At 45.3% G+C, this 23,717-nt stretch overlaps 1 protein-coding gene across 1 annotated transcript; it reads left to right on the forward strand.

Annotated features, from left to right (window-relative positions):
* Positions 1-8,521: 8,521 nt before the first annotated feature.
* LOC115200063 (monocarboxylate transporter 4-like) lies at positions 8,522-23,034 on the forward strand. Its single transcript, XM_029762801.1, has 9 exons — positions 8,522-8,627; positions 16,359-16,599; positions 18,188-18,331; positions 19,854-19,990; positions 20,275-20,532; positions 20,860-21,087; positions 21,331-21,511; positions 22,050-22,332; positions 22,995-23,034. The coding sequence occupies exons 2-9, from the start codon at positions 16,377-16,379 to the stop codon at positions 23,032-23,034; spliced, it is 1,494 nt and encodes a 497-aa protein (XP_029618661.1). The 5' UTR covers positions 8,522-8,627; positions 16,359-16,376.
* The last annotated feature ends 683 nt before the right edge of the window (positions 23,035-23,717 follow it).

Genomic DNA, 23,717 nt, shown 5'->3' on the forward strand with positions numbered 1-23,717 from the left:
TGATAGAGATTCAGTCCAGGACTTGGCTTAATCTGTGTCCGGCTAACCACCCATAGACATTGTGTAGATACAAGGTACACTAGTTGTATAATTATAACACAGTCAGGGCAATGATGTGAAGGAACACTTACAGGGATATACAGGAACTACAGAACATCTTTATCTGTCTGGGTTCATTTGACTATGGAGGGGTGTGTTGTATTGACCTAGGCTCTGTTCCAAATGACAATCTATACCCCATATAGTGCACTACTTTCCACAAGGCTATTCTCTGCTCCCCTTATCAGGAACAGGTGATGTATCCAACTACATTAGCGAGAAGTAATAACCTGTTAGAACCTGCTAGGTCTGCTTGCTAGGGTGTGACAATTTCCTCTTTCCTCTGAATGCTGCAAGGCATTTTATGAAATACATTTTCCTCATCTGACCTGTGTCTCCACCCCATTACAGAACTGGCATCTATGGCAATGACTTGATTATTCCGGCAGGTTCTGTGACGTAACTGTAACCTTAGCCTTGGACTCTCAACCCTAGCTCTCAGACTTACTCTTGTGTCAGACACCTCCTCCCTTACTAACCTGTGACCACATGACAGAGGAAGTCATTGTTGGTGTGGTGCTGGTGTGGGCCCATAACACAGGCTGCATCCCAAATGGCATCCTATTCCCTTTATAGTGCACTGTTTTTGGTTTGACAAGGGCCACTTGGTAGTGCACTGTATAGGGAATAGGGTGCCATTTGGGACTCATCACCATCCACTCCACTCTGAGAGGAAAAGGTATGTTCCTGTCAGAGACCAGGCCACTCCCTGTCACGTCCTGACCAGCAGAGGGTGTTGTTGTGTAGTTTTTGGTCAGGACGTGGCAGAGTATGTCTGTGTATGTTTGTTCTGGGTGTTGTGTTTCTATGTTGGTCTGTGTGGCTCCCGATCAGGGACAGCTGGTTATCGTTGTTCCTGATTGGGAGTCATATATTTAGGAGTATGTTTGTCACTTGAGTTTGTGGGTGGTTGAGTTAACACTGCTGTTTGTTTGTTTGTTTGTTTGTTTGTTTGTTTGTTTGTTTGTTTGTTTGTTTGTTTGTTTGTTTGTTTGTTTGTTTGTTTGTTTGTTTGTTTGTTTGTTTGTTTGTTTGTTTGTAAGTATTAGCCTGTTAGCCTGTCACTTTATTTCATTCGTGTTTATTTTGTTTTTCCGTGTTCATCACATTTAATAAATATGATGTGGAGCACGCAACCCGCTGCGTGTTGGTCGTACAGTGATTTTGAAATATCTTCAGACAAAGCAGAGAACTGTGACACTCCACCTGGTTTATTTAAACAGGACAGGTATGTTCCTGTTAGAGACCAGGACAGGTATGTTCCTGTTAGAGACCAGGACAGGTATGTTCCTGTTAGAGACCAGGACAGGTATGTTCCTGTCAGAGACCAGGACAGGTATGTTCCTGTTAGAGACCAGGACAGGTATGTTCCTGTTAGAGACCAGGACAGGTATATTCCTGTCAGAGACCAGGACAGGTTTGTTCCTGTTAGAGACCAGGACAGGTATATTCCTGTTAGAGACCAGGACAGGTATGTTCCTGTTAGAGACCAGGACAGGTATGTTCCTGTTAGAGACCAGGACAGGTATGTTCCTGTTAGAGACCAGGACAGGTATGTTCCTGTTAGAGACCAGGACAGGTATGTTCCTGTTAGAGACCAGGACAGGTATGTTCCTGTCAGAGACCAGGACAGGTATGTTCCTGTTAGAGACCAGGACGGGTATGTTCCTGTTAGAGACCAGGACAGGTATGTTCCTGTCAGAGACCAGGACAGGTATATTCCTGTTAGAGGCCAGGACAGGTATATTCCTGTTAGAGACCAGGACAGGTATGTTCCTGTCAGAGACCAGGACAGGTATGTTCCTGTCAGAGACCAGGACAGGTATATTCCTGTTAGAGGCCAGGACAGGTATATTCCTGTCAGAGACCAGGACAGGTATGTTTAATGTCAGTGAAATAAAACACCTGACTCCTCTATTCATCCTCTGAAGTTGTTCTCTCCCATCCCTCGTTCCTGTTCCATTACAGAGTGCTGCATCATGCTGTTATACAGAAGGGCTTTTAGAAGGACTTTTCTTATAGAACTCTACACGTAACTATTTCTATACTGAGTCCATTTAACTGACACATGGCCTCTCAAGGGTTGCGTCATACTGTTATGAGTTATACAAATACTGTGGGGGTTTTCTTACGGGTTCCTTTTATTGGTTCTACAAATAACAATTTGTATACCGACACATCCTCTCAGGGTTTACCAGTACACACACATAGAACCACGCACACATAGAACCACACACACACACGTAAATACAAATAGCCAAACCACATCCCCCGCATCTATACACACACACAGACACACAGACACACACACAGATGCACAGACACACACACAGACGCACAGACACACACAAACACACACACACACAGACACACACACAGACACACACAAACACACACAGATGTCCTAATCTGGCAGTGAAAACATGTAGAGGCCCCCCAGCGTCCCCTTCCTAACCTGGCAGTGAAAACATCTAGAGGCCCCCCAGGGTCCCCTTCCTAATCTGGCAGTGAAAACATCTAGAGGCCCCCCAGGGTCCCCTTCCTAACCTGGCATTGAAAACATGTAGAGGCCTCCAGGGTCCCCTTCCTAACCTGGCAGTGAAAACATCTAGAGGCCCCCCAGGGTCCCCTTCCTAACCTGGCAGTGAAAACATGTAGAGGCCCCCCAGGGTCCCCTTCCTAACCTGGCAGTGAAAACATGTAGAGGCCCCCCAGGGTCCCCTTCCTAATCTGGCAGTGAAAACATCTAGAGGCCCTCCAGGGTCCCCTTCCTAACCTGGCAGTGAAAACATCTAGAGGCCCCCCAGGGTCCCCTTCCTAACCTGGCAGTGAAACATGTAGAGGCCCCCCAGGGTCCCCTTCCTAACCTGGCAGTGAAAACATGTAGAGGCCCCCCAGGGTCCCCTTCCTAATCTGGCAGTGAAAACATGTAGAGGCCCCCCAGGGTCCCCTTCCTAACCTGGCAGTGAAAACATGTAGAGGCCTCCAGGGTCCCCTTCTATAACACCATACAGTCACTGTGACCTCTGCAGTGTTCCTACTGTAGGACTGCTTTATACCAACCTGCTATGGAGGTTTATACCATATAAATACTATAGATAGATTAGAGAAATTATTACAATGTGTATATATATATACACTGCTCAAAAAAATAAAGGGAACACTTAAACAACACAATGTAACTCCAAGTCAATCACACTTCTGTGAAATCAAACTGTCCACTTAGGAAGCAACACTGATTGACAATAAATTTCACATGCTGTTGTGCAAATGGAATAGACAACAGGTGGAAATTATAGGCAATTAGCAAGACACCCCCAATAAAGGAGTGGTTCTGCAGGTGGGGACCACAGACCACTTCTCAGTTCCTATGCTTCCTGGCTGATGTTTTGGTCACTTTTGAATGCAGGCGGTGCTTTCACTCTAGTGGTAGCATGAGACGGAGTCTACAACCCACACAAGTGGCTCAGGTAGTGCAGCTCATCCAGGATGGCACATCAATGCGAGCTGTGGCAAGAAGGTTTGCTGTGTCTGTCAGCGTAGTGTCCAGAGCATGGAGGCGCTACCAGGAGACAGGCCAGTACATCAGGAGACGTGGAGGAGGTCGTAGGAGGGCAACAACCCAGCAGCAGGACCGCTACCTCCGCCTTTGTGCAAGGAGGAGCAGGAGAAGCACTGCCAGAGCCCTGCAAAATGACCTCCAGCAGGCCACAAATGTGCATGTGTCTGCTCAAACGGTCAGAAACAGACTCCATGAGGGTGGTATGAGGGCCCGACGTCCACAGGTGGAGGTTGTGCTTACAGCCCAACACCGTGCAGGACGTTTGGCATTTGCCAGAGAACACCAAGATTGGCAAATTCGCCACTAGCGCCCTGTGCTCTTCACAGATGAAAGCAGGTTCACACTGAGCACGTGACAGACGTGACAGAGTCTGGAGACGCCGTGGAGAACGTTCTGCTGCCTACAACATCCTCCAGCATGACCGGTTTGGCGGTGGGTCAGTCATGGTGTGGGGTGGCATTTCTTTGGGGGGCCGCACAGCCCTCCATGTGCTCGCCAGAGGTAGCCTGACTGCCATTAGGTACCGAGATGAGATCCTCAGACCCCTTGTGAGACCATATGCTGGTGCGGTTGGCCCTGGGTTCCTCCTAATGCAAGACAATGCTAGACCTCATGTGGCTGGAGTGTGTCAGCAGTTCATGCAAGAGGAAGGCATTGATGCTATGGACTGGCCCGCCCGTTCCCCAGACCTGAATCCAACTGAGCACATCTGGGACATCATGTCTCGCTCCATCCACCAACGCCACATTGCACCACAGACTGTCTAGGAGTTGGCGGATGCTTTAGTCCAGGTCTGGGAGGAGATCCCTCAGGAGACCATCCGCCACCTCATCAGGAGCATGCCCAGGCGTTGTAGGGAGGTCATACAGGCACGTGGAGGCCACACACACTACTGAGCCTCATTTTGACTTGTTTTAAGGACATTACATCAAAGTTGGATCAGCCTGTAGTGTGGTTTTCCACTTTCATTTTGAGTGTGACTCCAAATCCAGACCTCGATGGGTTGATGAATTGGATTTCCATTGATTATTTTTGTGTGATTTTGTTGTCAGCACATTCAACTATGTAAAGAAAAAAGTATTTCATAAGATTGTTTATTTCATTCAGATCTAGGATGTGTTGTTTAAGTGTTCACTTTATTTTTTTGAGCAGTGTATAATATTTCTATTTGTGTGTGTGTGTGTGTGTGTGGGTGGGTGTGTGTGGGTGGGTGGGTAGGTGGGTGGGTGGGTGGGTGGGTGGGTGGGTGGGTGTGCGTGCGTGCGTGCGTGCGTGTGTGTGTAACTGGTCATCATATTTCCCTAGACAAACCAGAGATGGACCCTCCTTTGGTTATTATGGAAATAGTTTGGCCAGTAGTGTTTGTTTCTGTTTACTTATGAAAACACACATCAACGATGGTGGAAACAGCATTACTTACACAACTAACCTGGATTGGAAACAAACTATTCAGTGGATTCTAGGTAATGACATTGCTGAATTCTTCCACCGTGTTACTCCATCTCCCAGCATGCTCTTCACTCAGCTACAGTCCCCCGGTGAGCTCTCTGTTCGACAGCAGCTGTGATCGATACACATGATGTCCTCAGGCTTCTTTATGGGGTCAGTGGATAAGAGTCCACAGACAGAGCCCTTTATAAAATACACCGTAATGTGCCAATGTGTTGTGTTAGACTACAGCATATGCAGTACTCTAAGTTATTGACTAATACCCAGTCCCAATAGCATCATCACAGTTCCCTCTGTCCTCTGAGTCTGACCTAATGGTTCCATAGTGTGATTGAGTGAGAGTAGTAGTATGGGTATCAGCATGTCATAGATATTGATAGAGAGTAGTGAAGAGTCAACCTGGTCTCAGAGCACTTCGCAATATTCTTTACGTAAATCCAAGATGCTCCGTTTAGTATGATATGTTATGTTTTGTATGGTATGTATTAATTTGTGAATGTCCATCACCCATTTAGTATGATATGTTACAAATTAGAATTCCTATGTTACAATTTTACAAAACATACAATATGTTAAGAATTTACAAAACGCACAATAATTTACCAATTTGCCAAACGTATGATATGTTACGAATTCTAGCTAGGTGGCTAACGTTAGCTAGCTGGCTAACGTTTGTTAGGTTAGGGGTTAGGGTTAAGTTTAGGAGTTAGGTTAAAGGGTTTAAGGTTAGGGTTAGGGGAAGGGTTAGCTAAGATGCTAAGTAGTTGCAAAGTATCTAAAAAGGAGTAAGTAGTTGAAAAGCTCCTAATTAGCTAAAATGCTAAAGTTGTCTGTGATGAGATTCAAACTCGCAACCTTTTTGCGTTATATGCCCACCCCTCCATCCCTCCCAACTACTCTACTTTTGTGTTTTCCTTAAGTAACCATACTAAACATAACATATCATATTAATTTGAGCGTCTCGGCTTTATGTTGACTATTTTACGTCTAGTCTATGAGACCAGGCTGGTAGAGTAGTAGTGGTAGCGTCAGCACGTCATAGATATTGATAGAGAGTAGAGTCATATAGCTATAGTGTAGTGAGCCAAGAGATCCTTTTGGCAGGCGTCAATCCATTCCTAGACAGCTCTCAGACCACTTAGCTTACAGAGTCAGACTAAGGTCAATGAAAAGGGTCCTGAGAAGCAATGGATATGAAATTGCCACAATTTCCAAATAATGATCCAATTTTGGACAGAGTAGATCTGTTTGTGTTCATGCCAACTCCGTTGCTGTTCTTGTCAAGCCAAACACTGGCACCCAGGCTAGGATGAGAGGTACAGATTGACTGGCACCCAGGCTAGGATGAGCGGTACAGACTGACTGGCACCCAGGCTAGGATGAGAGGTACAGATTGACTGGCACCCAGGCTAGGATGAGAGGTACAGATTGACTGGCACCCAGGCTAGGATGAGAGGTACAGATTGACTGGCACCCAGGCTAGGATGAGAGGTACAGATTGACTGGCACCCAGGCTAGGATGAGAGGTACAGATTGACTGGCACCCAGGCTAGGTTGAGAGGTACAGACTGACTGGCACCCAGGCTAGGATGAGAGGTACAGATTGACTGGCACCCAGGCTAGGTTGAGAGGTACAGACTGACTGGCACCCAGGCTAGGATGAGAGGTACAGATTGACTGGCACCCAGGCTAGGTTGAGAGGTACAGACTGACTGGCACCCAGGCTAGGATGAGAGGTACAGATTGACTGGAACCCAGGCTAGGATGAGAGGTACAGACTGACTGGCACCCAGGCTAGGATGAGAGGTACAGATTGACTGGCACCCAGGCTAGGATGAGAGGTACAGACTGACTGGCACCCAGGCTAGGATGAGAGGTACAGACTGACTGGAACCCAGGCTAGGATGAGAGGTACAGACTGACTGGAACCCAGGCTAGGATGAGAGGTACAGACTGACTGGAACCCAGGCTAGGATGAGAGGTACAGACTGACTGGCACCCAGGCTAGGATGAGAGGTACAGACTGACTGGCACCCAGGCTAGGATGAGAGGTACAGACTGACTGGAACCCAGGCTAGGATGAGAGGTACAGACTGACTGGAACCCAGGCTAGGATGAGAGGTACAGACTGACTGGCACCCAGGCTAGGATGAGAGGTACAGACTGACTGGCACCCAGGCTAGGATGAGAGGTACAGACTGACTGGAACCCAGGCTAGGATGAGAGCTACAGACTGACTGGAACCTATAGGTGTTTCACTCATTATGTAAAATCAAATCAAATGTATTTATAAAGCCCTTCTTACATCAGCTGATATCTCAAAGTGCTGTACAGAAATCCAGCCTAAAACCCCAAACAGCAAGCAATGAAGGTGTAGAAGCACGGTGGCTAGGAAAAACTCCCTAGAAAGGCCAGAACCTAGGAAGAAACCTAGAGAGGAACCAGGCTATGAGGGGTGGCCAGTCCTCTTCTGGCTGTGCCGGGTGGATATTATAACAGAACATGGCCAAGATGTTAAAATGTTCATAAATGACCAGCATGGTCAAATAATAATAATCACAGTAGTTGTCGAGGGTGCAACAAGTCAGCACCTCAAGAGTAAATGTCAGTTGGCTTTTCATAGCCGATCATTGAGAGTATCTCTACCGCTCCTGCTGTCTCTAGAGAGTTAAAAACAGCAGGTCTGGGACAGGTAGCACGTCCGGTGAACAGGTCAGGGTTCCATAGCCGCAGGCAGAACAGTTGAAACTGGAGCAGCAGCACGGCCAGGTGGACTGGGGACAGCAAGGAATCATCATGCCAGGTAGTCCTGAGGCATGGTCCTAGGGCTCAGGTCCCCCGAGAGAGAGAGAGAGAGAGAGAGAGAGAGAAAGAAAGAAAGAAAGAGAAAGAAAGAGAGAATTAGAGAGAGCAAACTAAAAATTCACACAGGACACACAGGATATAACAGACTGACCCTAGCCCCCAGACACATAAACTACTGCAGCATAAATACTGGAGGCTGAGACAGGAGGGGTCAGGAGACGCTGTCCTATCCTTTAAGTTTCCACACAGCATCCAGCTATTCACAATCACAATCTTGTGACATGCTGCCCATAATGGTGTCATGACTCCACACACGCACACACAGAGATGCAACTGTGTGTGTTTTCCTCCAAGCATTCCAGCTTTAAAAATATCTGTTAATTTACCTATTATGAGACCATAAGTGGAAAAAATACAAAAAAATGCAGGAAATAGAAAAGGAAATGAATACATCAGTTACAGTCACTGTTGCGTCACCAAACAGGAAACGGGAAACGGGCTGTCACTCTAACGCTGCCGACACTAGGAATCTGTACTATCTCTGTAGTGGGTGAGTAAGTGGGGGAGTTTCCTTTTTTCACTTCGCTGACGTCGCAGGTCTTATACGTGCCGGAATGAACGTGATAGAACCGTACTAAGGACAAGGCGGTAGAGGGAGAGACCAGGATAGCATACAGACCGTTCTGAGCTCAGCGATCAGAGCATCCCTCAGGTAGGTACCACTACTACTGTCATTATAGGCTGGAAAGGAAACCATTACTGGAAGAGGGGCAGAGGGGCAACAGGATAACGATGACACGATGATTTGGTTATTATCTGTTATAATGAAGATGATGATGATGATGATGATGATGGGAGTGAGAAATCCTCCTCAGCTGCCACAATGGGATATAGTTATTTTGTATGGAATTGGGTACCAACCATGCTGTTGCTGACTGTCTGAAAGGTCGGCGGAGTAACTGAGGCTATGTAATGATGGAGACGATCAAAAATATGGCATTATGACAGAGAGAAGGGATGGAAGGATGACAGATTATGAAATTATTATTTTTAGTAAAAGACCTTTTCAGAATGTGTCTATTTATATTATTTTATAAGTAGGCATCAGGGCATGTCATTTTATTATAGACAAAAAATGTGTATATTATAAAGCCGTTATTACCCAATAGAATAAGTGACAGGCCATTCATTCAGCTGGGTGTGCGCTATAGTCGTGACACCGGCCACAGCATCCTGGGGGCCGGTTGGGGGGTGTAACAGCAGACCCCTCTCCTCTCCGAACAGCGTGTCGCCATCAACATCATAAAATAGACGATGTCTATCACAACCGCGGAGAGGCTCAAATATAGACCTGTAGCTTCGGTAAGTCTGTTTTTGGTTACACGTAGGCTTAATATAGTTTACATGTTTTTGTGAAGACTACAACGGCCAAGCTAACAACAGGATAAACATGTAGGCTATGCGCCAAAACCAACGCTCAGATGGAACTTTGCGCATCATCGCGGAGTGGGGTGACTGTAGTGACGTGGCGTAGATGACATCGCTCCGGGGAATCTCTATATTGTAGGCATATCTCTAGCCCAGTTCTAGGGTCCCCTGTCCCCCAACAAGCTATGTGGGGTGAAAAGAACATGAAGTAGGCTACCGATATCATACCAGGTCCGTGTTATGCGTCTGTGAGTTTGGAGATGCCAAACTCTATTTTGAGCGCACCATCATATTTCACTATGAATGCCTTTTACTTTCACTTCAATCCTCATTTCGTTGGTTATCTCACTATTTTAAGAGTCTATTATGAAATATTGAATGTGGTTCTTCTGCCTGGTGCCCACATTAGCATCTGGGACCAGAAGTCCCCACAAGAATAGTAGACAAACAAACATTTGACCAACTGGGAACATTTTGTTGGTCCCCACGTGGTCAAATGCTATTTCTTAGGGGTTTAGGGTTAGAATTAGTGTTAGGGTTAGAATTAGGGTTAGGTTTAGGATGCACCTGTACATAGCCCATCTATAATTTAGCCCAAACTACTACCTCTTCCCCTACTGTATTTATTTATTTTATTTATTTTGCTCCTTTGCACCATATTATTTATATTTTAACTTTTAACTTTCTTCAAACTACAAATCTACCATTCCAGTGTTTTTCTTGCTATACTTTATTTACTTTGCCACCATGGCATTTTTTTGCCTTTACCTCCCTTATCTCACATCATTTGCTCACATTGTATATAGTCTTATTTTTTCTACTGCATCATTGATTGTATGTTTGTTTTACTCCATGTGTAACTCTGTGTTTTTGTATGTTGTCGAACTGCTTTGCTTTATCTTGACCAGGTCGCAGTTGTAAATGAGGACTTGTTCTCAACTTGCCTACCTGGTTAAATAAAGGTGAAATAAAATTAAATTAAAATAAATAAATAAATAAAAGGATTAGGGTTAAGGTTAGGTTTTTGCGTTACGGTTAGGGTTAAGTTTAGGGTTAGGGGTTAAGGAAAATAGGATTTTGAATGGGACTGAATTGTATGTCCCCACAAGGTTAACTGCGCAAGACTGTGTGTGTGTGTGAGAGAGAGAGAGAGAATATCATCCATGATCCCCATAACACGTTGTTATAAATCATAGTTTGGTCGATTCAGCACGTTGGTCACGTTCCGGACGCACCAACACAGGCTGACTTGCTGTACCGCGTTGCATGGTGATTGTACTCTACTTTACGGTCAGCGAATCCATCTCTGACCTGTCCGGTGAATGACCCACAGACCACAGACCCTGTTAGCTTATGCACATGATCACCACTTCATAAAGCAGAGACCCTAATAAGAACATACACGTTCAACAGTGACATCGGAGGGTTCAGTCATTGACGGCGGCGGGCTGCGTTCACCTCAGAGTTTTCTGTTAAAGGAGAGTTCTGTGAAGTGACGATAATAATGATGGGAAGGTTGATGTGGTTCAGTAGGTTTAAAAAAATAAAATAATTCTTATTTATTTTTTTACTTTACCCCATTTTTCGCCCCAATTTCGTGATATCCAATTGGTAGTTACGATCTTGTCTCATCTCTGCAACTACCCTACCGACTCCGGAGAAGCGAAGGTCGAGAGCCATGCGTCAGAAACACAGCCCCGCCAAGCCATACTGCTTCTTGACACAATGCTCGCTTAACCCGGAAGCCAGCCGCACCAATGTGTCGGAGGAAACATCGTCCAACTGACAACCGAAGTCAGCCAATTTTGACTTTGTGGCTGTGGTAAACTAGTGACAAACCCTTATAGCTTTTGGCTTTCCATAACCGCTAGTGATGCGCGAACCGTCTCTCCATAACACATTCGGAGCGCAGTCTACGTCTTGTCTTACACAGCTCATAGGTTTTTGGACATTCAAATAAAACATTTGTTAATACTGCTGTTTTTATAATACTATATTTGCTGTAGGTTAGGCATTCAAAGGACCGTTATGCCCGCACAACATAGGCCATGTACAGTGGGCTATGGTAGCTGGTCTATTTATGAGATAGGCCTATATGTCGAGTCTTAAAGGAGAATGTCTTTGTTTGGGTTCTCAGTATCAGACTTTCTTCAAGATGGAAACAGAACTGTGTCACAGTCAATCCGTCCCTTTAAAGCTGCGATCCAGGAAATTAATCGAACTTGGAGTTTTGGCTTCAAACTTGTCCATGTGAAGACATTCCAAGGATGCGCGGGAATGGAGAGCGACCCCAGATGTTTTAATGGTATTAAGTCAGTTAAGAACAAATTCTTATTTCCAATGACGTCCTACCCTGGCCAAACCGCTGGGCCAATTGTGTGCTGCCCTATGGGACTCTCAATCACGGAGCTAAGCAGTGTTCGTCCCTGGATGGGAGACCAGATGCTGCTGGAAGTGGTGTTGGAGGGCCAGTGGGAGACTCTTTCCTCTGGTCTAAAATAAAAATATCTTAACGCTCCAAGGCAGTGATTGGGGACATTGCCCTGTGTAGGGTGCTGTCTTTCAGATGGGACGTTAAACTGGTGTCCTGACTCTCTGTGGTCACTAAAGATACCAGTATTGTAAGAGTAGGGGTGTTAACCCCAGTGTCCTGGTTAAATTCCCAATCTGGTCCTCATACCATCACGGCCACCTAATCATCCCCAGCTTCCAATTGGCTCATTCATCCCCCTCCTCTCCCCTGTAACTACTCCCCGGGTTGTTGCTGTAAATGAGCATGTGTTCTCAGTCAACTTACCTGGTTAAATAAAAAACACCCATTGCAATTGATAGTTCCTCAGTATTTGAAAAATCTTTCCAACATCACCAAGCACGGGAAACTCTGAGGGCCCAGAATAGGCTAGTTGATACAATGTTGCAAGTTCGGTAGTGACAGCTTCTGGACCGGACCACGTGACGGCTTGATAAAAATGTTGCACTTCACTAGCAATAGCTCAAGTCAAGACCGATAGAAAGGGAGGCAGACAGGCGGATTAGAGAGATTAATGTGATCGAAAGAACCAGGAATGTTCTACTGTTTGTATTTGTTGGCTTTAGGCCTAGTTATTTAACGTAGTTGATGATGGAAGTTAAAGGCCTAGTTATTTAACGTAGTTGATGATGGAAGTTAAAGGCCTAGTTATTTAACGTAGTTGATGATGGAAGTTAAAGGCCTAGTTATTTAACGTAGTTGATGATGGAAGTTAAAGGCCTAGTTATTTAACGTAGTTGATGATGGACGTTAAAGGCCTAGTTATTTAACGTAGTTGATGATGGAAGTTAAAGGCCTAGTTATTTAACGTAGTTGATGATGGACGTTAAAGGCCTAGTTATTTAACGTAGTTGATGATGGAAGTTAAAGGCCTAGTTATTTAACGTAGTTGATGATGGAAGTTAAAGGCCTAGTTATTTAACGTAGTTGATGATGGAAGTTAAAGGCCTAGTTATTTAACGTAGTTGATGATGGAAGTTAAAGGCCTAGTTATTTAACGTAGTTGATGATGGAAGTTAAAGGCCTAGTTATTTAACGTAGTTGATGATGGAAGTTAATGGCCTAGTTATTTAACGTAGTTGATGATGGAAGTTAAAGGCCTAGTTATTTAACGTAGTTGATGATGGAAGTTAAAGGCCTAGTTATTTAACGTAGTTGATGATGGAAGTTAATGGCCTAGTTATTTAACGTAGTTGATGATGGAAGTTAATGGCCTAGTTATTTAACGTAGTTGATGATGGAAGTTAAAGGCCTAGTTATTTAACGTAGTTGATGATGGAAGTTAAAGGCCTAGTTATTTAACGTAGTTGATGATGGAAGTTAAAGGCCTAGTTATTTAACGTAGTTGATGATGGAAGTTAAAGGCCTAGTTATTTAACGTAGTTGATGATGGAAGTTAAAGGCCTAGTTATTTAACGTAGTTGATGATGGAAGTTAAAGGCCTAGTTATTTAACGTAGTTGATGATGGAAGTTAAAGGCCTAGTTATTTAACGTAGTTGATGATGGAAGTTAAAGGCCTAGTTATTTAACGTAGTTGATGATGGAAGTTAATGGCCTAGTTATTTAACGTAGTTGATGATGGAAGTTAATGGCCTAGTTATTTAACGTAGTTGATGATGGAAGTTAAAGGCCTAGTTATTTAACGTAGTTGATGATGGAAGTTAAAGGCCTAGTTATTTAACGTAGTTGATGATGGAAGTTAAAGGCCTAGTTATTTAACGTAGTTGATGATGGAAGTTAATGGCCTAGTTATTTAACGTAGTTGATGATGGAAGTTAATGGCCTAGTTATTTAACGTAGTTGATGATGGAAGTTAAAGGCCTAGTTATTTAACGTAGTTGATGATGGAAGTTAAAGGCCTAGTTATTTAACGTAGTTGATGATGGAAGTTAAAGGCCTAGTTATTTAACGTAGTTGATGATGGAAGTTAAAGGCCTAGTTATTTAACGTAGTTGATGATGGAAGTTAAAGGCCTAGTTATTTAACGTAGTTGATGATGGAAGTTAAAGGCCTAGTTATTTAACGTAGTTGATGATGGAAGTTAAAGGCCTAGTTATTTAACGTAGTTGATGATGGAAGTTAAAGGCCTAGTTATTTAACGTAGTTGATGATGGAAGTTAATGGCCTAGTTATTTAACGTAGTTGATGATGGAAGTTAATGGCCTAGTTATTTAACGTAGTTGATGATGGAAGTTAAAGGCCTAGTTATTTAACGTAGTTGATGATGGAAGTTAATGGCCTAGTTATTTAACGTAGTTGATGATGGGAGTTAAAGGCCTATTTATTTAACGTAGTTGATGATGGAAGTTAAAGGCCTAGTTATTGATGATGGAAGTTAATGGCCTAGTTATTGATGATGGAAGTTAATGGCCTAGTTATTGATGATGGAAGTTAAAGGCCTAGTTATTGATGATGGAAGTTAAAGGCCTAGTTATTGATGATGGAAGTTAAAGGCCTAGTTATTGATGATGGAAGTTAAAGGCCTAGTTATTGATGATGGAAGTTAAAGGCCTAGTTATTTAATGTAGTTGATGATGGAAGTTAAAGGCCTAGTTATTGATGATGGAAGTTAAAGGCCTAGTTATTTAACGTAGTTGATGATGGAAGTTAATGGCCTAGTTATTTAACGTAGTTGATGATGGAAGTTAATGGCCTAGTTATTTAACGTAGTTGATGATGGAAGTTAAAGGCCTAGTGTTGCTTCTGAGTTCTATGATCTCACTTCTTTAGCCACCAATGGATCACAGTGTATCAGTGTGTCCATATGGCAGAGGTTGGTGCTCTCGCCATAGTTGAATTTAAACTTTTAGATTGTTATCATTTTAATTCAGATTTTTATGATTAACCACGTGACAAGGATTTTGAGAAAGGAACGTTTTATTATTGAAATTAAATTGTTCCACTAAAATGCGCATATAAAAATAATCATAACTGGCACGCAGATCGGTAGAAATTATAGGATAAATTGTAAGCTTCCCCAAAACATGATAGGATAAATTGTAAGCTTCCCCAAAACTTGAAACTCACGAGCTGTGCAGCCATAACAACGTGTGAACGTAGAAGGTCCCATGAAAAAACGAGCCCCCCTTTGGAAGTCAAAGGCCCTTCCAACTGATTGGTTCTGGCGCCGGATCTGTATTAGGTTATAAGCTCTAATTGGGCTACAACAGGTGTCAGTTAGGCTATAGGCCCACTGCTAGACTAGACACATCAGACGTAGTTCTCATAAAGCTCATTAGTATGTTAACAGTCCCACTAACAACCCCTTATAGGAAAAAATCATGTCAAATGTTTTAAAGGATTTGGCATTGAGAATATTTGATTAAAGTCAGCCTCAAGCATATCAGAATAGCCCCATTGTGTTTAGGGAAGTTAAATCCAACATTTCTGAGAAACTGCTGCACAGCACAGATAACTCCTGCCTGTGGGTGTGTGTGTGTGGCTAGCTCTCTATATCGATGGTGTCTTGGTCATAAATATCCCTCAGAGAATGCTTGGCCTGGGGGGGGCCTGCCATGGTTGCTGATGTGTGGCGGTGGCACTAAAACCCATTGCTTTCTCCATTACTGAAATGAAACTGTAAATCTCCAGAGTCCATTACGGCTCTCCATGGAGCCATGGCTAGCCATTACTCGGTGTAATCAGTCAGGCTCCTGTAGCTATGTTTGTAAATCTAATATATTGTGATGGTGGTGGTGAGTATGATTATTACAGACTATGTGTATATGGGGGTAAGCAGAATATATTGCTGAAAGTACACACACAGCAAAGATGATTGCAATACTGTAGTGTCCTCCAGGTTTGCAAGGTCACCTGGCCGGGATATGGAGAGTAAATAATGGATTGTATTTATATTGAGCCTTTCAGTCTGGTTTAAATAATTGTTGCTGACCGTATTTCAACCTGCCAAGTCACATCATGCAATTCTGTTAATCAATATTTCATTTAATCAATATATCATTTATTCAACAACGTCTATTCATGTAGGGGCTCCCGATTGGTGCAGTGGTTTAAGGCCCTGCATCTCAATGCTAGAGGCATCACTACAGAGACCCTGGTTCGAATCCAGGCTGTATCACAACCGGCCTTGATTGGGAGTCCCATAGGGTGGTGAACAATTGGCCCAGCGTTGTCCTGGGTTTGGCTGGTGTAGGCTGTCATTGTAAATAAGAATTTGTTCTTAACTGACTTATCTAGTTAAATAAAGGTTAAATAAAATTCAACACAGTAATAATTAAGGCAATGACAACATGGTTATGAGGCTTAGGATACAGCTAGGAAGTTGTGTTAATACTGATATACAATGTTATATCTACGCTGACCTTTAATCCCAACACCTAGCAACCTCGTCAAGAGCTTTGGATCTCTTGGTGTAACAGCTAAGGTGTTGGGTTGACAGACGCTGGACCTGGGTTTGAGTCCCGGTCAAGACTGCCCCCCGAGTTAGCTATACTATAACCCACCCCTCCTCTCTCTCCTCTCAGATCTAAACTTAGAGGACCATGGGAGGTGTGGTGGTGGACGAGGGACCTGGGGGGGTGAAGGCACCAGACGGGGGGTGGGGCTGGGCTGTGCTGTCCGGCTGTTTCGTCATCACTGGGTTCTCCTACGCCTTCCCCAAGGCTGTCAGCGTGTTCTTCAAGGAACTGATCAGAGAGTTCGAAGTGGGGTATAGCGACACAGCATGGATCTCATCTATACTGCTGGCTATGCTCTACGGCACAGGTAGAGAATTTACATACACACACAGGCAGGTACACGGGAGGGCCTCCCGAGTGGCGAGGTGGTCTAAGACACTGCATCGCAGTGCTATCTGTGCCACTAGAGATCCTGGGTTAGAGTCTAGGCTCTGTCTCAGTGGTCTAAGACACTGCATCGCAGTACTAGCTGTGCCACTAGATATCCTGGGTTAGAGTCCAGGCTCTGTCTCAGTGGTCTAACACACTGCATCACAGTGCTATCTGTGCCACTAGAGATCCTTGGTTAGAGTCCAGGCTCTGTCTCAGTGGTCTAAGACACTGCATCGCAGTACTAGCTGTGCCACTAGAGATCCTGGGTTAGAGTCCAGGCTCTGTCTCAGTGGTCTAACACACTGCATCACAGTGCTATCTGTGCCACTAGAGATCCTTGGTTAGAGTCCAGGCTCTGTCTCAGTGGTCTAAGACACTGCATCGCAGTACTAGCTGTGCCACTAGAGATCCTGGGTTAGAGTCCAGGCTCTGTCTCAGTGGTCTAAGACACTGCATCGCAGTACTAGCTGTGCCACTAGAGATCCTGGGTTAGAGTCCAGGCTCTGTCTCAGTGGTCTAAGACACTGCATCGCAGTACTAGCTGTGCCACTAGAGATTCTGGGTTAGAGTCCAGGCTCTGTCGCAGCCGGCCGCGACCGTGAGACCCATGGGGCGGCGCACAATTGGCCCAGTGTCGTCTGGGTTAGGGGAGGGTTTGGCCAGCAGGGATGTCCTTGTCCCATCGCGCACTAGCGACTCCTGTGGCGGGCCGGGCGCAGTGCATGCTGACACGGTCGCCAGGTGTACGGTGTTTCCTCCGACACATTGGTGCGGCTGGCTTCTGGGTTAAGTGGGCACTGTGTCAAGAAGCAGTGCGGCTTGGTTGGGTTGTGTTTCGGAGGACGCACGGCTCTCGACCTTCGCCTCTCCCGAGTCTGTACGGGAGTTGCAGCCATGGGACAAGACTAACAATTGGAAACCACACAGCTGGGGAGAAAAAGAAAAGACAGGTACACTGATACTGTCTAACACACACACACACACACACACACACACACACACACACACACACACACACACACACACACTGATACTGTCTAACACACACACACAAACACACACTGATACTGTCTAACACACACACTGATACTGTGTAACACACACACACACACACACACACACACACACACACACACACACACACACACACACACACACACACACACACACACACACACACAGATACTGTCTAACACACACACACAAACACACACTGATACTGTCTAACACACACACTGATACTGTGTAACACACACACACACACACACACACACACACACACACTGATACTGTCTAACACACACACAAACACACACTGATACTGTCTAACACACACACTGATACTGTCTAACACACACACACACACACACACACACACACACACACACACACACACACACACACACACACACACACACACACACACACACACACACACACATACACACACACACACACACACACACACAGATACTGTCTAACACACACTGACACAATATGTGTGTGTGTTCCTCTCACTGCAGGTCCTCTGTGCAGTGTGTTGGTGAATCGTTACGGGTGTCGTCCGGTGATGATGGTGGGGGGACTTTTTGCCTCTCTGGGGATGATTCTGTCTTCCTTCTCCACCAGCATCATCCACATCTACCTGTCTACTGGAGTCATTACAGGTTGGTCCACATCTACCTGTCTACTGGAGTCATTACAGGTTGGTCCACATCTACCTGTCTACTGGAGTCATTACAGGTTGGTCCACATCTACCTCTCTACTGGAGTCATTACAGGTTGGTCCACATCTACCTGTACTGGAGTCATTACAGGTTGGTCCACATCTACCTGTCTACTGGAGTCATTACAGGTTGGTCCACATCTACCTCTCTACTGGAGTCATTACAGGTTGGTCCACATCTACCTCTCTACTGGAGTCATTACAGGTTGGTCCACATCTACCTCTCTACTGGAGTCATTACAGGTTGGTCCACATCTACTGGAGTCATTACAGGTTGGTCCACATCTACCTGTCTACTGGAGTCATTACAGGTTGGTCCACATCTACCTGTCTACTGGAGTCATTACAGGTTGGTCCACATCTACCTCTCTACTGGAGTCATTACAGGTTGGTCCACATCTACCTCTCTACTGGAGTCATTACAGGTTGGTCCACATCTACTGGAGTCATTACAGGTTGGTCCACATCTACCTGTCTACTGGAGTCATTACAGGTTGGTCCACATCTACCTGTCTACTGGAGTCATTACAGGTTGGTCCACATCTACCTCTCTACTGGAGTCATTACAGGTTGGTCCACATCTACCTGTCTACTGGAGTCATTACAGGTTGGTCCACATCTACCTCTCTACTGGAGTCATTACAGGTTGGTCCACATCTACCTCTCTACTGGAGTCATTACAGGTTGGTCCACATCTACCTCTCTACTGGAGTCATTACAGGTTGGTCCACATCTACTGGAGTCATTACAGGTTGTTCCACATCTACCTGTCTACTGGAGTCATTACAGGTTGGTCCACATCTACCTCTCTACTGGAGTCATTACAGGTTGGTCCACATCTACCTCTCTACTGGAGTCATTACAGGTTGGTCCACATCTACCTCTCTACTGGAGTCATTACAGGTTGGTCCACATCTACCTCTCTACTGGAGTCATTACAGGTTGGTCCACATCTACCTCTCTACTGGAGTCATTACAGGTTGGTCCACATCTACCTCTCTACTGGAGTCATTACAGGTTGGTCCACATCTACTGGAGTCATTACAGGTTGGTCCACATCTACCTGTCTACTGGAGTCATTACAGGTTGGTCCACATCTACCTCTCTACTGGAGTCATTACAGGTTGGTCCACATCTACCTCTCTACTGGAGTCATTACAGGTTGGTCCACATCTACCTCTCTACTGGAGTCATTACAGGTTGGTCCACATCTACCTCTCTACTGGAGTCATTACAGGTTGGTCCACATCTACTGGAGTCATTACAGGTTGGTCCACATCTACCTCTCTACTGGAGTCATTACAGGTTGGTCCACATCTACCTCTCTACTGGAGTCATTACAGGTTGGTCCACATCTACCTCTCTACTGGAGTCATTACAGGTTGGTCCACATCTACCTCTCTACTGGAGTCATTACAGGTTGGTCCACATTGACAGTCCTCTCCTGTTCCCCTGTCCTCCAGGTCTGGGCCTGGCGTTGAACTTCCAGCCATCTCTGATCATGCTGAATCGCTACTTCAGTGAGAAGAGGCCCCTGGCTAATGGCCTGGCTGCTGCTGGGAGCCCTGTGGCCCTCTGCTGCTTATCACCTCTGGGACAGGTACTACACTACACCTCTAACGTCTGACCCCTAGCCATAACCCTGCTACTGGGAGCCCCATCACCCTCTAACGTCTGACCCCTAGCCATAACCCTGCTACTGGGAGCCCCATCACCCTCTAACGTCTGACCCCTAGCCATAACCCTGCTGCTGGGAGCCCCATCACCCTCTAACGTCTGACCCCTAACCATAACCCTGCTGCTGGGAGCCCCATCACCCTTTGCTGCCTCTCCCCTCTACATTACACCTCTAACCTTTGACCCTAACCCTGCTGTCTCTTCCAGCTGTTGCAGTACCAGTACGGTTGGAGAGGAGGCTTCCTCATCCTGGGGGGGCTACTTCTCAACTGCTGCGCTTGTGCAGCCCTCATGAGGCCCCTAGTGGCCCCTCCTAAAAGCACCCAGCTGGAACTGGAAGATGTAGAGAAGGAGGGAAAAGAGTTGGAGGTAGAGAAGACCCCGTCCAAATGCAAACCGCTCCTGGACTTCAGTGTGTTTAAGGATAGGGGTTTCCTGATCTACACCGTAGCTGCGTCTATTATGGTGAGTCAGAACAGGAACAATACTGTGTTATGTCCCAAATGGCATCCTATTCCCTTTTATAGTGTACTACTCCTGACCAGAGCTCTATGCACCCTATTCCCTATATAATGCACTACTTTTGACCAGAGTCCTAATAAAACTGAAATTACAATTCAATAATTGAAAAAAAGGGTGTTTATTTTAAATTACTTCTCAATAAACTGCAAAGTAGAAGCTATAGTTCTATTTTTTTTAATTTATTTTTGTATTCATGTCACTTGACTGCAATGAAATTGTCTGCCTTCATTTCAAATGGACATTGTTAAAGTTCATCTGATCCTATCCCAGGTTCTGGGTCTGTTTGTGCCGCCGGTGTTCGTGGTGAGCTATGCCAAAGAGCTGGGCAACGAAGACACTAAGTCGGCCCTCCTCCTAACCATCCTAGGCTTCATAGATATCTTCGCCCGGCCCACCTGTGGCATCATCGCTGGGCTGAAGTGGGTCAGGCCCAGAGTTGTTTACCTGTTCAGCTTCGCCATGATTTTCAACGGATGCACTGACCTGGTGGGATCTCAGGTAAGGCTGGACATGGAATTACAGTAATGTGTTGGCTTGTTGAGCTTGATTTGGTTGTCATGTGTAAATTTTTGTTTGCTGTATTGACTAATGATACATACAGCAAATAAACTATACATATGTGTTAACATCCCTGTTGTTACTGTATTTTGTATCCTGAGAATCAATACTGTTACTGTTGGTATCCTGTAAATACTGTAAAATGTTACTGGAAATACTATCTCGTTTCCATGTCCCCTGCAGGCGAAGGACTACCCGTCTCTGGTGGTGTTCTGTGTGTTCTTCGGGATCTCCTACGGCATGGTCGGGGCGCTACAGTTTGAAGTTCTCATGGCGATCGTTGGCACGGAGAAATTCTCCAGCGCTATAGGACTGGTGTTGCTCATGGAAGCCATTGCTGTGCTGGTGGGACCACCTGGAGCAGGTTAGTACACACAGGATTAACAGGTGGAGGTTGGGTTAGGGTTTGGTTAGGGTTAGGGTTTGGTTAGGGTTAGGGTTTGGTTAGGGTTTGGTTAGGGTTAGGGTTTGGTTAGGGTTAAGGTTAGGGTTTGGTTAGGGTTTGGTTAGGGTTTGGTTAGGGTTTGGTTAGGGTTAAGGTTAGGGTTTGGTTAGGGTTAGGGTTTGGTTAGGGTTAAGGTTAGGGTTTGGTTAGGGTTAGGGTTTGGTTAGGGTTAAGGTTTGGTTAGGGTTAAGGTTTGGTTAGGGTTAGGTTAGGGTTAGGGTTTGGTTAGGGTTAGGGTTTGGTTAGGGTTAAGGTTTGGTTAGGGTTAGGTTAGGGTTAGGGTTTGGTTAGGGTTAGGGTTAAGGTTAGATAAATATAATGTAGAATTTATCCAGTTCCCTCTCACCTCTGATCTCTCTCCCCTCTCCCGTTCTCCACGTCTCTCTCTCCCTCCCTCGCTCCACCTGTTTCTCCTTAATCTCTCCTCCACCTCCTCCCTCTCTCCATCCCTCCTCAGGTCGACTGCTGGACGCCACTAAGAACTACATGTACGTGTTCCTGCTGGCAGGAATTGAGGTGGTTCTCGCTGCCGTGGTCCTCGCCACGTGTAACTTCCTGTTCATCAGGAAGAAGCCCTCGGAACCTGCCGCGGAACTGGAGAACGGAACGGTTTCCGCGGAAATGGAGCTTCTCAACAAGCCTGTTGCCGCTGAGGAAGAGGAGGAGGAGGAAGTAGAGAAGGGGGAGAAAGAGGTGAAGGAGATGAAGGAGAAAGAGGAGAAAGAGAAAGAGGAGGTGAAGGAGATGAAGGAGGAGAAGGAGAAAGAGGAGGTGAAGGAGATGAAGGAGGAGAAGGAGAAAGAGGAGGTGAAGGAGATGAAGGAGAAAGAGGAGAAAGAGAAAGAGGAGGTGAAGGAGATGAAGGAGGAGAAGGAGAAAGAGGAGGTGAAGGAGATGAAGGAGGAGAAGGAGAAAGAGGAGGTGAAGGAGATGAAGGAGAAAGAGGAGCAGGAGAAAGAGGAGGTGAAGGAGATGGAGGAAGCGGTTGAGAAAGCGAAGGAGGACGAGGAGGACAGTGAGAAAAAGAAGGAGGAAGAGAAGGAGGAGGAGATCAGGCCTGAGAGTGTAATGGTGGTCTCAGAAGAAGTGGAGCGCTTCCTTAAAGAACCAGAAGAAGAAAATGGCGCCGTGCTCTCCAGTTCTGAGACACGTCTGTAGGAGGAAGAGAACCTGGCACAGGACAAACTACAGACTTTACACTTAAACACTGACAAGGGCACTTTAAAGGGCACTAAGAAATGTACTCCACAGTGTACTTTGTGTACTTTGAAGGGCACTAAAACGTGTACTTAGAAGTGGGCCAAGAAAGTGCTTAGAGAAGCATACTGGGGAAGACAGAGCTGGTCCTAGCAGGATCCTCCTGTATGTAGTTGAGGTGTTGTTGTGTTGTTATGTTGTGTAGCTGTTCTCTGTGGGGCTGTGTGCCATATCAACAACAATAACACACACACACACACAATCATAAAGTGAAAGTGATAAATGTCAAGTGAATAACCGTGTTAATAGTGTTGTACACTGCCATGTGAATTGTGAAGCTACCAGTGTGTAGTGCTGCAGAGCGATATGGTATACACCATGTTGTTGTCTGTAATAATATGGAATAAATACCATCCTTCCTACCACTGTTACTCTGGAGCACAACATTAGAAGTGTTCCGGAACTTTAACCAAACCCAGTGTGGAACATTCCGTTGTCATTCAACATTCCGTTGAGTGGCAGAATGAGGAATGAATGGACACCTGGGTATTGTCAGATGCATATCATTTCACTCAGAGCTTTGGCTCAGACGTTTAAAGGTATAGTGATGTTGAACGGTTGAATTTCACTCTGTAACCTTTAGCTCTGGTCAAAACTAGTGCACCATTTGGAACAGACATTATTAGGTCTGGCAGAACTAGCTGACAGAAACCATTCAGTCCAGAGAAACCAATGACCTCCCATGCAGATCTAAAACACATAACTTAAAAAATGTATTGATACCTTTATTATGTCAGTATTTGTTAAGGAAGGCTAATAGCCTCTCCATTTCATGATAAGTTATATTTATGTACTTCCTTGTTCACTGCGTGTGTTCTGTTTTCTAAAAGATAACTTGCAGTGAGACTCTGTGCTACATGTTAACTGA

This window comes from Salmo trutta, chromosome 1 (genome assembly GCF_901001165.1).
Source record: "Salmo trutta chromosome 1, fSalTru1.1, whole genome shotgun sequence".
In the NCBI taxonomy this organism is placed as follows: Eukaryota; Metazoa; Chordata; class Actinopteri; order Salmoniformes; family Salmonidae; genus Salmo; species Salmo trutta.

What these genes read in the sequence shown, in the direction of transcription:
- LOC115200063 (XM_029762801.1), top strand. Translation starts at nt 16,377, where the DNA reads ATGGGAGGTGTGGTGGTGGACGAGGGACCTGGGGGGGTGAAGGCACCA. An exon ending in GTCTACTGGAGTCATTACAG is followed by an intron (nt 18,332 to 19,853) that starts GTTGGTCCACAT and finishes CCTGTCCTCCAG; the next exon opens with GTCTGGGCCTGGCGTTGAAC. An exon ending in GCTTATCACCTCTGGGACAG is followed by an intron (nt 19,991 to 20,274) that starts GTACTACACTAC and finishes TGTCTCTTCCAG; the next exon opens with CTGTTGCAGTACCAGTACGG.